The 12,426-nt window shown below is 37.2% G+C and overlaps 1 protein-coding gene across 3 annotated transcripts in view; it reads left to right on the top strand.

Annotated features, from left to right (window-relative positions):
* Il6st (interleukin 6 cytokine family signal transducer) overlaps nt 1–10,778 on the top strand; it is a 44,735-nt gene extending 33,957 nt beyond the window's left edge. For all 3 annotated transcript variants that reach the window (XM_070041194.1, XM_070041193.1, XM_070041196.1), the window contains 5 exons: nt 25–171; nt 698–838; nt 1,609–1,705; nt 4,565–4,646; nt 5,598–10,778. In XM_070041194.1, coding sequence (XP_069897295.1) covers nt 25–171; nt 698–838; nt 1,609–1,705; nt 4,565–4,646; nt 5,598–6,338 — 1,208 coding nt within the window. In that variant the 3' untranslated portion in view covers nt 6,339–10,778. The remainder of the gene's footprint in view (nt 1–24; nt 172–697; nt 839–1,608; nt 1,706–4,564; nt 4,647–5,597) is intronic.
* The last annotated feature ends 1,648 nt before the right edge of the window (nt 10,779–12,426 follow it).

Genomic DNA, 12,426 nt, shown 5'->3' with positions numbered 1-12,426 from the left:
AATAATGCATTCATTCTTTTCCAGCACCTTCTAAAGGACCTACTGTTCGGACAAAGAAAGTGGGGAAAAACGAGGCTGTGTTAGAGTGGGATCGGCTTCCTGTTGATGTTCAGAATGGATTTATTAGAAATTACACTATATTTTATAGAAGCAGCGCTGGGAATGCAACAGGTAATAAAACTACTAGTAATTAAGAATCTGATTTTTTCCTTAAGCATTTGATTCTAATTTCTCTCTCATTATTTTATAATCTTGTATATGGTATTCCAGTAGACATAGATATGTGCCATGGGTATATTCATGCCCCTATTTAAAAAATACTCTATTGTGCTCACAGAACGATATATTTGAGTTACCAAGGTTATTTTCTGAAAAAATGTTTTTATTCCTTATTAATATTTTCATAATTTCAAATAGAGGAGAGCTGAAGCAAAAATCATTGAAGCTTTACAATGTCGGTGTGGGGGGAGGAGGGGGGTATAATTGAGTGGGGGGAGGGGGGAGGCTGGGAAGGGAGGTGAAGGGTAAACAAAGGAGGAGGCTGCAATGCTTGGTAAGAAATGTATGCATTATCCAGCCCATGTAATGTAATTGTAGCCCCTCTGTACAGTATGTTCTCAAATAAAATTAAATTAAATTAAAAAAAAAATCATTGAATACTGGATTCTAAAGCACAGTTGGGTTTTTCTTCTTCCAGTGGTGAATGTGGATTCCTCCCACACAGAATACACACTGTCCTCTCTGACTAGTGACACTCTATACATGGTCCGAATGGCAGCATACACAGATGAAGGTGGCAAGGATGGCCCAGAATTCACTTTCACCACACCTAAGTTTGGTAAGAAATAATGAACTTTGATCTTTTTTTTTTTGTTCTGTATTTTCCAGAACTCTATTCTTGGCCCAGTTTCCTAATGTACCCATTCAGGTTCTCTGCCTGTTGCCATTCTTTTTTTTTTTTTTTTTTTTTTTTTTTTGGTTGGTCGTGGGGCCTGAATTCTAAGCCTGGGCACTGTCCCTCAGCTCTTCAGCTCAAGGCTAGCGCTCTACCACTTGAGCCACAGTGCCACTTCCGGTTTTCTGATGGTTTATTAGAGATAAGAGTCTCTCTGACTTTCCTGCTTGGGCTGGCTTTGAACTGTGATCTTCAGATCTACAGGCGTGAGCCACCTGCGCCCGGCTGTAGGCACTCTCTCTTTCTTTTTTAAATACAGTTCTCTTCCTTTGTGCCATGCCACAACCATGTCCAAATCCAGAACATTTTTCTCTCACATAGACCCACGTTATCAAGTCCTGTCACATCTGCCCTTTCATATCTGCTCTTCATTATTCTCTATATCTTTTTCAAGTGCATTGCCTTAGTACTACTTATCTCTTTAACATTCCTATAGCTCTATTCTGACTTTTTCCCACCACACTATGAGTCGCTGAAGAAATTCTCTTTATTAAAAACATATTTGTAATTTTCACCCCAAATGCCAGTAAGGAAAAACAAAAAAAGTTTAGGTAGGGTACTTCCATCTTTTCAACAGTAATCTGGGTAGGAAGTTACGTTGTTTCTCCTTTAGTATGTATCAAAGATTATTTCTCACCTTTTCTTTTTTTTAGCTCAAGGAGAAATAGAAGCCATAGTTGTGCCTGTCTGCTTAGCATTCCTATTGACAACTCTTCTGGGAGTATTGTTCTGCTTTAATAAGCGAGACCTGTAAGTACTGTTATTCATATTTTTGCATTTTTCCCACCTTTATTGAGCTATAATTTGCATATACTAAGGCTTACCTATTTTAAATTTACAGCTGGATGAATGTTTATACTTGTATACAGCTACATAACTATGACCATAACAAGATATGGAATATTTTCATCACCCTGAAATGTTTCCTCCTTGCTTTGTAATCTGGCTCACCCTTAACCTCTGACCTTAGTGAATCACTAATCTGCTTTCTGTAACTACTTCTACCTTATCTAGAAATTCATGTATGTGGAATTCATGTATGAATAATGTATGGTATCTTTCATTTAATGCACACACACACACACACACACACACTCTCTCTCTCTCTCTCTCTCTCTCTCTCTCTCTCTCTCTCTCTCTCTCTCTCTCTCTCTCTCTCTCTCTCTCTCTCTCTCTCTCCCCCTTTGGCAGTACTGCAGATTGAATTCAAGGCCTTCTGCTTGCTAGGCAGGTGCTCTTGTCACATGAGCCAAACCTCCAGCTCCTTTCTGCATTAGCTACTTTTAAGGTAGGGTCTGGGATATAATACTCCAACTTGTGCTTCCCTACATCACTGGAATGATATTTGTGTGCCACTATGCCCAGCAATTATACTTTTCCTATAGCTGCAATAACAGGTGCATACCACTTTGCCCAGCCATTGAATGAGATGGAGTCTCCTCAACTTTTTTGCTGGGCTAATCTAAAAGTTTGACCCCCTATTTCTGCTTTCTAAGTAGTAGCTAAAAAGTCAAGCTTGAGCCACTTCACTCAGCTTAACATTTTTGAGATTCGTTATGTTGCTGAAATACACTTTCACCTTTAAATTGTTGAATTTTAATCTATAGTATGGATATGTCAAAATTTATACCATCTGTTATGGAAGTTTAAGAGTTGTTGTTTTTTTCCTTATTCTTAGTTATTATGTAGGATGTTGCCGTTAACATTCGCATAACAAACTTTGTATGGGCATATGTTTTCATTTATCCTGAACAAATGACTAGAGTTAAGAGTACTAGATTTGGGGCTAGGAAGGTGGCTCAATGGTAGAGCGCTTGCCTTGTATGCATGAGGCCCTGGGTTTGATTCCTCAGCACCATATAAGCAAAAAAAAAAGCCGGAAGTGGCGCTGTGGCTCAAGTGGTAGAGTGCTAGCCTTGAGCTGAAGAACCGAGGAACAGCACACAGGCCCAGAGTTCAGGCCCCATGACCGGACCCAAAAAAAAAAAGAGTACTAGATTTTATGCTCAACAAGCTACCAGGACTGAAAATGTAGTTCCGTGATAGAACATTTGCATAGTATGAACAAGGTCTTGGATTTAATAACCAGCACCCACCAGAAAATAAAAATTAAAAAGAATGAAAGGAAGCAAAAGAAACTGCTGAACTTTTTCTGAGTGGCTATGCCATCTTGGCTAGCAGGCTTCCATATCCTCCCCAGTACACAGTACACATGGTGTACTGTCAGGTTTCATTTTAGTGACACTTTCAAGTGGGTATGTAGTGATGTCTCCTTGTGGTTTTCATTTCATTTCCCTGATGATTCTTATGGATCTTTTCACATGCCACCTGTCTTTTCGTGATGAGTCTATTGAAATCTTTTGCCCAATTTCAAATTGGGTTGTTTTAGTAAGATCACACTGTAATAGTCCTTTATTATTCTTTTTTTTTTTTTTTTGGTTCCGGTTGTGGGACCTGAACTCTGGGCCTGGGCGCTGTCCCTCAGCTCTTCACCTCAAGGCTAGCACTCTACCACTTGAGCCACAGTGCCACTTCCGGCTTTTTTCTTTTTGCTTATGTGGTGCTGAAGAATCGAACCCAGGGCCTGAAGCGCTCTACCACTGAGCCACCTTCCCAGCCCTCCTTTATTATTCTTGTTATAAATTTTTTCAGATGTGTGTTTTCTAAATGTTTGTCCTAGTTTGTGCATTGCAATTCTGTTTTCCTAATTGTGACTTTAGAAAAGAGAAGTTTTATTTTTGTGTACTTTTTTTTTAGCAAGAATTTATTTTTAGTAAAACAAAGTTAAATGGGGAGAGAAAAAACATCCTCCTCATGGAGTTAAAGACTCCAAGTTTTAAAAAAAATTTCAAAGTCCATTTTGTCTTTTTCGTCTGGTTCCTACATTTTATATTCTCTTTAAGAAACCTGCCTAATCCCGTGTTTTCTTCTAGAAGTTCAATAGTTGTAACTCACACCTGTGATCCATTCTGAGTTCATTTTTGTTCATTATGTGAGGGCAGAGTGAAGGTTCACTTTTTTCCTCACAGATACCTAATTATAACATTATTATGCAAAAAGAAAGAATAGTATTAGTCCTGGCAGATTGTTTTGGCACCTTTCCAAAAACCAGTTTCCCATAGAAGTCTGTGGCTATTTCTGACTTCTCAGTTCTGCCCTACTGAACCATGTGTCTCTTCTTGGGCCAGCACCACTCTCTTTCTTCCTTAGAAAAAAAAATTATCATACTTTATTTGGTACCAGTATGACATTTTTATTGGATTTGTTATCTGGATACTTTTAGAAATGAAAGATGTTTGTTTTTTGTTATTGTTTTGGGAGGGATATGCTGCAGCCTGTTGTACCTGATGAAGTTCTTAATTGATTTTTATTACAGGTTTTGATTGAGAGATTTTATAGTTGAATAGCAATAGCTTTAGCCCTATTAGCCATTTTCATTATGAATACATTATGATCCATATGTACTTTTAGCAGTTTTTTTAAAAATATTTTACAAGAAAAATAATTTGGTTCTGGAGTAGTATAGATTTTTTTTGTTGGTTTGGTTCCTAAGACTATTTAAATAGTTCAATGTGTTTTTTATGTATGTCATGTTTTCTTTCTCTTTAGAATTAAAAAACACATCTGGCCTAATGTACCTGATCCTTCAAAGAGTCATATTGCCCAGTGGTCACCTCATGCACCGCCAAGGGTAAGATAAACCTATACAGACATGTTAGGATATATCATCTTTATCCTAAACTTACTCAGACTCGATCAAATAGTACATGAAAATGCATAATACATGAATGGAACTCTTCTTAGGGGCTTGTCATCATAATAGTATATTCTGATAATCCATTGCGTAAATATTACAAATATTTGAACTTGCAAACTGAAAACTTGAAATGCTGAAACTGCAACATAATAGTAACTAAAGCATTTGTGGTTAGTTATTAAAATCTTGGTTGAACAGTGGTGAAATTATTTCTGGACACCTAAATTCTTCAAACCTAAAATGTACTGCAGAGTGGGAATCATTTTCACATACTATCCTCTTGAATTTAATTATAACGAACTAAAAATCAGAACTCTTAAATTCTACAAAACTTCAGCTATGCAACTTTGACTTTTTCTTAATTTTTCTTAATGTCCTATTATCCATAGGCCACCTAATCTGGGCATGAAATATTAAATACTATTTTTAAACGACTAGCTTATCAAAAATGTAACTTCAGGGCTGGGAAGTTGGCTCAGTGGTAGAGTGCTTGCCTCGCATGCATGAGGCCCTGGGTTCAATTCCTGAACACTATATAAGCAGAAATAAAAGCTGGAAGTTGCGCTGTGGCTCCAGTGGTAGAGTGCTAGCCTTGAGCTGAAGAGCTGAGAGACAGCGCCCAGGTCCAGAGTTCAGCCCCCCTGACCAACCCCCCCCCCAAAAAAAAAGTAACTTCAAAAATATTGATTTGAAACTCTAAAGAGAAAATAGAAACCAATCCAGACTTTTGAGCTTGGTTTACATTATTTGCAATTCAGCCAATTTATGATACTGATTATTTCTATACCATTAAAAACCACTAAGAAGCTTTAGAGCTACATTCACCCTAAGAGTTTTTAAACAGACATATTCTGTAAATATTAATTTATTTTCTCTATTTTGTAGCACAACTTCAGTTCAAAAGATCAAATGTATTCTGATGGCAATTTCACTGATGTAAGTGTTGTAGAAATAGAAGCAAATGACAAAAAGCCTTTCCCAGAGGATCTGAAATCTTTGGACCTGTTCAAGAAGGAAAAAAACAGTACGGAAGGCCACAGCAGTGGTATTGGCGGATCTTCATGCATGTCATCTTCTAGACCAAGCATTTCTAGCAATGATGAAAATGAGTCTTCACAGAACACAGCCAGCACTGTCCAGTATTCTACCGTGGTGCACAGTGGCTACAGACACCAGGTTCCATCAGTCCAAGTCTTCTCAAGATCTGAGTCCACCCAGCCCCTGTTAGATTCAGAAGAACGGCCAGAAGATCTACAGTTGGTAGATAGCTTAGACAGCGGAGATGGCATTTTGCCCAGGCAACAGTATTTCAAACAGAACTGCAGTCAGCCTGAAACCAGTCCAGACATTTCACATTTTGAAAGGTCAAAGCAGGTTTCTTCAGGCAGTGAGGAAGATTTTGTTCGACTTAAACAGCAGCAGATTTCAGATCATATTTCACAGTCCTGTGGATCTGGGCAAATGAAAATGTTTCCAGAAGTTTCTGCAGTAGATGCTTTTAGCCCTGGGACTGAGGGACAAGTGGAGAGATTCGAGCCAGTTGGAATGGAGGCTGTGATAGATGAAGAAATATCTAAAAGTTATTTACCACAGACTGTAAGACAAGGTGGCTATATGCCCCAGTGAAAGTCTAGTAAAGCTAAAATATTTCAGATACAAAAAAATCTTCACTCCCTGAAGATGATCAGTTGCCTTCAAGGACACGCTCTCCCCTGGGCCATTGTCATTCCAGAATGTCTGGGATTCTACTTTAAGCACTACAGAAACGAACTTTTTCCTCTGAATAGCTGAATGACTTTGTGCTGCCTCAGGATGCTTGCACTGAAAAGAAACAGAAAGCTTGTCCGGAAGTTGGTGAAGTAGAGCCTCGCTTTGCTACACAGAAAACAGGGTATTTAAACAACGAGCAGCAGGCACAGCTCTGATGGTCTGAAGGGAAAAGCCATCACAGTAAATGGCTTAGGGATGAGCAATAGAAGAAAAAGGTGCAATACAGACTCTGCTTCAGCTGACTTCCTTCATGGAAGGAGAGACCACAGGGTATGAAAAGCTCTGCCCAGCTTTGGAGAGCTAATGAGAAATGGTGGAGAGGTTCATTTATTGGTCTACCATCATTCAAATTAGGCCTTACTTTTTTTCTGTGGGTATCAGTTGTTACTAGAGCAAAGGAGTTACAGAGCTTAAACTTTGAAAAGACAACATATTTTAAATATTACATAATCAAACTCGCAATTCAGCTTGTTTAAATTTGCTTTTTATTCTCAATAGGCTCTTTGCAGATCCATTTTACAAACCCAGCAGTTGCCCTGGCAGGAGCTAGGAACACACACCATCAGCTATCTTAAACAGTTCCACAATAATTGCCTATTTTTAAAGGTTCACTTGGTATTTTTCTATATATAAATATCTACGTGCATATATACATACATATACACATAACATGTACATATATAACTGACACATACATCCATGCATATATCATTGACCCTTGTTAAGACTTTAGGGAATTTGGTTGACAGACTACTTTATACATGTCATCAGCTTAAAATGTATTAGAATTGAACATACCTTGTTTTGATAAGTATGCCAAGGTTTGAATTTTTTTAAGGTATTTGAAGCAAACCAATAGGGCAGTATCCACCACAACAAAAACAGAATCCCAGGGTTGTACATACTGATCTCAGTAGATCTCACAGCCAGTATCTTCACTGTAGACATCTGATAAAGAGATAGGGTTTGGGTTTTTCTTTGTTTGTATGAAATTGGTTTTCTTTTGTGTTGTTTTTTTTTTGCAGAGGTGGGAGGAGGGTAATTTTGCTTTGTTCTGTTTTATTGGCTGTACAAGGGGTTAAATCCAGGGCCTTGCACATGCTAGTCAAGTGTTCTACTATTGAGAAACCCCCATTGCTGGCTTTGTTTTTGAGCCAAGTTCTTGCTGTGTGGCCCAGATTGTCCCCAGCCTGGGCTCAAGCAGTCCTTGTTCCCCAGTCCTGAGTAGCTGGGACTACAGCTGTGTGCTACCACATGTGAGAAGAAATAGTACTATGCTGTCTCTTTATTCTACCCCATGCTGCAGCAGGATGAAATTTCACTCTACATTGTGCTTTAGAAATATTTTAAACCTCTTCTTTCCAGTTCTGTTCCTTAGGAGAAAAGTGAGCCAGGCTTTCAGGGTTTAGCAGTAAAGCCATGAAGCGTTTATGCCATTCCCTAACTACATGAAGGCAAAAGCTAATGCTAGGGTCTAGAAAAAGAAAAAACAATGAGAAGAAATGGTCATGTTTCATTAGTGCCTGACTTCCACCACCCAGTGCATTCAGGGAGAACAGGTATGTCTTTCCGTTAAGCTTAGTGTAAGGAAATTGACACAGTTAAAAGAGTTTGTTAAAGGTTATTGAAAAAGAAACAGCTAAGAAAAATCAGTATACCTTTACAGTAGAAATATAATTCTGTGTTTTACTCAAAATAGTTTTCATGTTAGACTTCCAAATATATTTTATCATTCTTATTGTTTTGTTATATCATACCTAATAGCTTATCTTCATTTCTTCACACATATGTTTGTGAGATATAGGAGATACTTTGTTGTAATAGTAGCCAAACCAACCTGAGATTGGTAAGAATAAGAAAAATAAGGCCCAGAGAGGTCAGGTAAGGACCTAGAAACTCAAACTCACACTACAAAGTTAGGGCATCGCCACTGTTCAAAGTTGGTCATCAAAGACTGGGCCAGATCAAGGCTAAGTGTGTCTGTCTATGTATATATCTGTCCAGATGTTTGCACCTATAACATTTTTCAATTTCCTCACAAGTAATCGTATTGCTGTAATCTTATTTAGCTGTGACCTTCCTCATAACCAGTAGTGGAAAGAACATTATCGTATGAGGTTTGTACATTTGGTTGCTGAAGAGACAGGTATAAACTGTGTACTTGTGATCCAAGGGACTAAGAATGAGGAGTCACTGAAGTGAAGACCTCATGTAAGCAGATTTGCATGTTGAGCTCCATCTGGAACATTCACAGAGAATGAATGCCTTGCCCACCCAGCACTTTATACATATAAGAAGGTTAAATTGTTACTGTGCAAAAATTCATTCAGGAAATAAGTATATATTTGAGCACTAATATTGAAGGTGCATCTTTTCCCTAAAGAGAAAAATCATAAAGCTTGTCTTAAATAAAAATTACTTTCCTAAAGCATGTTTTAGAATAATCTGTGTTTTGATGCATGTGCATTGTACTTCAATAGGCAGAGCAATAAATCTAGTTTATGTAAAAACTAGTCTAATGAAAGTACATTTAATATTCTTTAAGGCTTCAGTGTGAACACATGTGATTGAAAGTCCTGCCTAGTCAAAATAAGCAGTCTTGTAGTGGATAAAATTAATTCACTGCCTCTAATGTAGTTGTGCCCTTTAGGATTTTTTGGGAGGGAAAGAGATTCACTACTACACATGTTGTCCTATGTAATTGGACTGTCAATTACTGGTGCCTTTAGTTTTCTATCTTTATTTCTAATAAATATATAATGCTGAATAGAACAAATGTAGAATGCTGTAGAACTTTGGGGTTTTCTACAATTTTAGTCCTTTTTTAGCATGAATACGTCAGTACTCAGAAGCCTCTTGAGCATTGTATAGGAGCAAGAAGGAGAGGCAGCCTTACGTACACGTTCATGTCTATTCTCTACCGGTTCATTTCGGCCTTATGCCTTGATAAGGGATCTGCCGCACTGAGTCATTGTGAAATTCAGGCTTAAAAAAATTGACATGTATTGAAGCTCATTAATGTAGAATAGCTAAAGTACTTTTTGAAACACAAATCAGACAAATACAACTTTTAAAAATGTCTTTTCCTTTCCATATAATGAACTAGTTAAAACCATGATACAAATGAGAAAGTAATCATAGAATTCTGTAATCATATAGCATTCTCCAAAATAGTTCCGCTTTCTGGACCTATATTAGCCATGGAAAATAACCAGGGGAGCCTTATTTCGGTCTGCTGTGTTTTACATCATTCCATTCTGTTACATTTCACATCATTCTGTCTTTGTTCAGCTAGTTAAATTCCTAAGCCATACATTTCTGTCTGAAACGTTTTAGTGAGAAGAGTAAAACATCAAAATAAGGTACATAAGATTTGAAGGTCAATTGTTCAAAAGAATTTTGAAATAGCTTTCTATTTTAGGCATTTCTGCCTAAAACTAAGGTTACTTTTCTTAAAAATGTAACTTTTTATAAGTCAAAATTTGCAGATATAAAATGGCAAAATATTTAGGATTAACCTAAAATTGAGCATTATCAGGTTCCAGTAAAATAATTAACTAGAAAACGTACAGCTTATGTAATTTTTGAATGAGTCTGGCAGAATTTCCTTTTCAGCCTTTTTTGATGATGTCAGACAATTTGATGAGATCAGAACAAAACTCGAAAGTTTGAATTAATCTGTTGTGCATCTACACAATATTCTAATTACATTGCAGTAAACATAAAAAGGCAGCTCATGGTAAGCTCTATTTGTCCCTATATTTTTAAGGGCTTTTCATTATTGATTACTCCCACAACTGACTAGTTTAATCCTGTTACCCAATTACTCATTACTGTTGATGGGCCATGACAGATATACTTAAGCCCGTGGTGAGAGATGGGCCAGGTTGGTTCCCCCTTGAACACTACTAGCCTTGTCTTACAAATGTAGGTTGCAAAATGCCAGATGTGATGTGTCAGAAACAAAGGGATATTGTAAAGCTAGATATTTGAAAATAAGTAATGTGCCATTTGCTAGGGTGACAGTTGCGGTGACTATAGCATTATGTATGTCCCTTTTAGGTCCTAACTATTCCTTACTTGTACAATCCTTTCACCTTCACTTCCTGTTTTACTTCCTCTAACTTTTTTTAGAAGAGTTACAGTGTTGTATGTAGTATTACCTTGAGTGATTGCATGTGCTGATCATTGCTATAGCTATTTTTTATGTTGATATAACTAAACGTTATTAAATGTTTTACTACATAACCAGCTATATTCCTTTAGTAGATCTAAAAAATAAATTCTTGTTCTTTACTTCAGTGTGTCTTGCCACCATTTGTCATTTTGTATAATGTTTGAGGGAATGGTATTTATCAGGATTGGTGATGGCTTAATAAACTAGATGTTTTCTTCATGTAAACTGGATGTTTTCTGCAGCTTTTAAGATGCTTGTTTGACATTATGAGAGAGGATTTAGAAGAAAATCAATATGCTTTGTTGGCCTTAACAGAAATGGTATTTACCAGGGTCATTTACCAGTTTTCTAGATTTACCCAGTGAGTTCTGGAATCTCAACTTCTTACCTCCCAGTTTTTTCCATGTTGCTGAGGCCCAAAAACAAAAGTATAGCGCCATCTTATGGCTCATTTGTGCCCATGCTGCCTAAATCTCACTGTTAAACAAGAGGCAGTTCATACAAAGTCCTACGGCCTCTGGAGGTCACTGAAGTCTGCAAGAGACCAATGCAGTCAGGAATACCAGGAAAAAGAAAAAAAAATGTAACTATTTGATTTTTCATACCTTCACAGTATTATTTCTACTAAAATGCACAGTCATCCACAAACCAGCCTACATCCCTTCAAATCCACATTATTATATAAAAATAAAGTATATGGGCTCGAGTATGTGTTCATGTTTAAAATTATAAATACTGGCTGTGACTTTTAGCTGTCCATCCCAAGTTCTTTAGTGTATAAGCACCTCTTGTCCAATCCTAGACTGTATGGTGGACATAGTCCTTACTTCCAAAGGATTACATGGCCCAGATTAAGAAGTAACTATCTCAGGTTTGCTTAACTTTATAGTTCAACTTTTTTTCTTTCTGAAAAACATTCTTTCCATACTTTGAAAACACAAGACTTACCCATCTCAAAGTATATATATGTATGCTCTCCCATATATAGTTTTAAGTTCAATGTTTTGCCTACTTCATTGAGTGAGAGAAAGAAGAGTTAAGGCAGAGAAAGAAGAAAGTTTGATAAAGCAGGTTGAAGCTCACACAACAGAGTCTTGATCAGTAGTGGAGTAATCTTTGCTTGTTTAGGCTGGCTCTTGTTCACTCAGCAATAAAATGTTTAAGATGACTTAAAATGTTTTATCTCCATTGAAGAAAACCTAGTTTTATTCAGATTTTCAAAATTACAGCTATGTTCTCTAAACTTGCAAAGGTTGGTTGTGTAATTTTGTTCAATATTTGAGACAGAGTTTGGTTATGTAGTGCAAACTGGCCTTAAAACCCTCCTGCCTCTGTTTCCTCACTGCTGGAATTACAGGCATGTACCACCACACTCAACTTGTTTTAATTTTTTTGTTGCTTTCTTGCTTTCTAGTGCTGGGGATACAACCCAGGGCCTCCTGCATGCTTAATACTGCGCTATATTTCTAGCTAATAAGGTTTTTCAAAACTGAGAAAGCAGCATAATTTTAGAACTCTGTAGACACACAACTGATTCTTTTTTTATTGTGAAAATACTGTACAGAGGGGTTACAATTACATGAGCAAGGTAATCAGTACATTTCTTTTCAAGCATTGTTGCCTCCTCCTTTGTTTCCCCTTACCATCCCTTTCCATCTCTCCCCTCTGCCCTACCCATCCTCGCGTCAAAATTGTAAAGTTCGTTTTTTTTTGTTTTTGTTTTTTTTTGTTTTTGTTTTTTTTTTGTTTTTTTTTTTGGGGGGGGGA

This window comes from Dipodomys merriami, unplaced genomic scaffold (assembly GCF_024711535.1).
Source record: "Dipodomys merriami isolate MVZ:Mamm:240054 unplaced genomic scaffold, mDipMer1.0.p SCAF_30, whole genome shotgun sequence".
NCBI classification, from domain to species: Eukaryota; Metazoa; Chordata; class Mammalia; order Rodentia; family Heteromyidae; genus Dipodomys; species Dipodomys merriami.
This window is presented reverse-complemented; position numbering and strand designations above follow the sequence as displayed.